Here is a 2,795-nt window from a genome sequence, read left to right on the forward strand (position 1 = left end):
AGAGACAGAGTTTCACAATGTTGGCCAGGCTGGTCTCGAACTCCTGACCTCAGGTGATCCACCCACCTCAGCCTCCCAAAGTGCTGGGATTATATTACTTCTTTAAGCACTCAGGCTATATCTCCTCCCTGAGACTTTTGTCATAACATCCTGAATAGGTGTCACTTCGCCTCCCTTTCCCCCTCCAGCTCCATTCTAGACACTCAGTGCCATTTCCAAAGCACAGTTCTGAAATACTCTGTGATTAGTGCTTGGGTATGTGAGAGCCTTAGCATGTGGGATATGAGAAGCAGGTGGAGAAGACATTATTTGTGACGCAAGTATAAGAGGAAATAGTTGCGTTATATCAAGGAAGTACCTAAGGTTCAGCCAACATACTGTTAGCCCAATTTTCAAGACATACCACAACACCCCAAGACAGGAGTAATTCACAAGCAAGTACGACAAAGATTTTTAGGAATAAAGAACCATTTTTATTACACATGATTGACTTCCGCAATTGTAGATGTTATGATCATTAACACAGTCATAACAGAGAATCAGAGATCAAGGGAGCAAAAGATAACATTTGGAAAAGAGTCAGATGACACCATGGATCCTATGGCCGTGATTTCATTCAAAGAAATGTGAGACTAGAGGTCCAAGACTCTGGCAAGCATGTAATTCTTGGATATAGAAATCTTGGAGTATGAATCCTTGAATCAGCATTATCTTCAGACATGTCATTTTAGAAGCAAATGGTCCTCTGACAGTGATGTTTTAGCAGGAAGAATAGCATCTTCTAAAGCAAAATGGCCGGTAGCCACAGTAGCCAGAGCCAGAGCCGTATCCAGAGCCAGAGCCGTATCCACAGCCACAGCCAGTTCCATAACCACAGCCATAACGGGAGCCAAACCCACAGCCATACCCACAGCCATAGCCAGTTCCATAGCCACAGCCACAGCCAGAGCCAGAGCCGCAGCCACAGCCGTAGCCGTAGCCAGTTCCATAGCCACAGCCAGAGCCAGAGCCAGAGCCACAGCCATAACCAGAGCCATAGCCACAGCCACAGCCGGAGCCATAGCCACAGGAGTTGCCATAGTAGCTGCAACACATGTTGTCAAGAGGAGAGAATTGAGATGGGTTTCAAGAAGATGCTTCTGAGGTGTGGATGTCTTCTACTTCCCTGAGACCTTTATATACTGTCAGTAATTGCCAAAGCATATCACTCATTCCCTGACTTAGCCAACAAATATTTAAACAATTATTATGTGCCAGTCACTGTTGACCATCAATAATATTTTGCTTAAAATGAGCCAATTATTTTGGAGACTCTAGTTTCATTTCAGGAACATCATTTTAATCTGCTCTGCCAAAGAACTGCCTCAATGAAATCATGTGCCCAAATATAAAGCTGATACTAATTTTCAAAATCTCCTATCAGTAAATTTATATCTTACATAACAAGTTTTGGGAGGATAATAACAAAATTCTATCCTTTTTTTCCTCTCTTTTTTCCTAAAATGTCTACCTCTACCCATAGAGAAGGAGACACTCCTATCTCCTTTCCTGAGTCATTACAACTTCTTGCCAGACTTCTTTCTCCAACTCACTCTGCACTTCCACACCTACCCCTTGTCCAACCTCCCACAAATCCCAAGAAACATATTCACATCTGATCATTCAAAGCCAGAATGTATGCTATCTGCAAGTGCTTCCTACATTTTCCTTCCATCCACCAGGCAAACCAAGACCCTGGGGAGGCAGAGAAGCCCTCCTTTTGTCTCCCATTTCTTCAGCTATATAAGTAATTGTCATTGAGGAGCCTTTTAAAACTAAACAGCTTCATTTGGATAAGGAAGCAAAAAAATTCATTCGACCAGAAACTCAGTTCTTTCCTCCAATACAGATTTCATCAAAGTTTTGCATGATGAAATACAGATACATTCCTAGAATTTAATAAACCATTTTTCTTCTCCTTTCACTACTATTCCTTGGACATTTACTTCAGAAGCTAAAGGATAGTGGACAATTTTAGGTTACTGACAGCAAAATCCCACCATTAACAACTAACCCTTCTATGATATAAAGTAGCACAAAAATAAATTTTGTCCTGTTTCCATACACGCATTTCACACTACTCATTCAAAATTCTCAATTACCCACTTATTACAAGTTCTCAATCTTCTACAAAAATATTCATTGTGATTTTGAAATCCGAGGTGCCCTCTTTCTTCCCAATAATCGTCTCTATCACACTTACCTTTTCAAGATACAAAACAGGAAAATTAGTATCATTTTTTTCTGCCATTAGTATTTTTCTCGTCACCCTCAATTATCAACCAAAAAAACCTTCCGTTTATACATCAAAAGTCAGATCTGGAATCACTTTCTACAGGATGCCTTTCCTCATTGCTACTGTGGATTACATTTTCCCTTCAGTTGGAAATCTTTCCCTTTTTTTCTGCTATCTGTCACTCGTCTCATCTCATTTCTCTGCTATGTTTCGTCCCTTAAAAAAAGCATAAAGAAAATAGATCTCTGTCTCAATTTTTTCTTTTCCTTTAGTTTCTTTCTGTTTTTTCATCCTTGAAATTCAAAACTATAAATTCTACTTCACAAGTGGATCCTCTTGTTTGCTCCTATATGCAGACGAATATAATAGATTTGTCATGCTTTGGTGAAACTTTATCTTGTTTACTAATAAAAGCATGATATTCTTGAGGAAAGAGACTATACCTTTCACAGTAGAAATTCCAGGCAAACCTGAGACCCAATCCACATTTTACATAAGAGGAACTTAAGAGTCAATAGTA

At 39.8% G+C, this 2,795-nt stretch overlaps 1 protein-coding gene across 1 annotated transcript; it reads right to left on the minus strand.

Annotated features, from left to right (window-relative positions):
• Nucleotides 1–477: 477 nt before the first annotated feature.
• Nucleotides 478–1,158, minus strand: LOC109024451 (keratin-associated protein 6-2). Its single transcript, XM_031005234.3, has one exon. It carries the CDS (start codon nucleotides 1,093–1,095, stop codon nucleotides 760–762), a length of 336 nt encoding a protein of 111 aa, XP_030861094.2. The 5' UTR covers nucleotides 1,096–1,158; the 3' UTR covers nucleotides 478–759.
• Nucleotides 1,159–2,795: the final 1,637 nt, after the last annotated feature.

Source organism: Gorilla gorilla, chromosome 22 (assembly GCF_029281585.2).
Source record: "Gorilla gorilla gorilla isolate KB3781 chromosome 22, NHGRI_mGorGor1-v2.1_pri, whole genome shotgun sequence".
Lineage (NCBI taxonomy): Eukaryota > Metazoa > Chordata > Mammalia > Primates > Hominidae > Gorilla > Gorilla gorilla.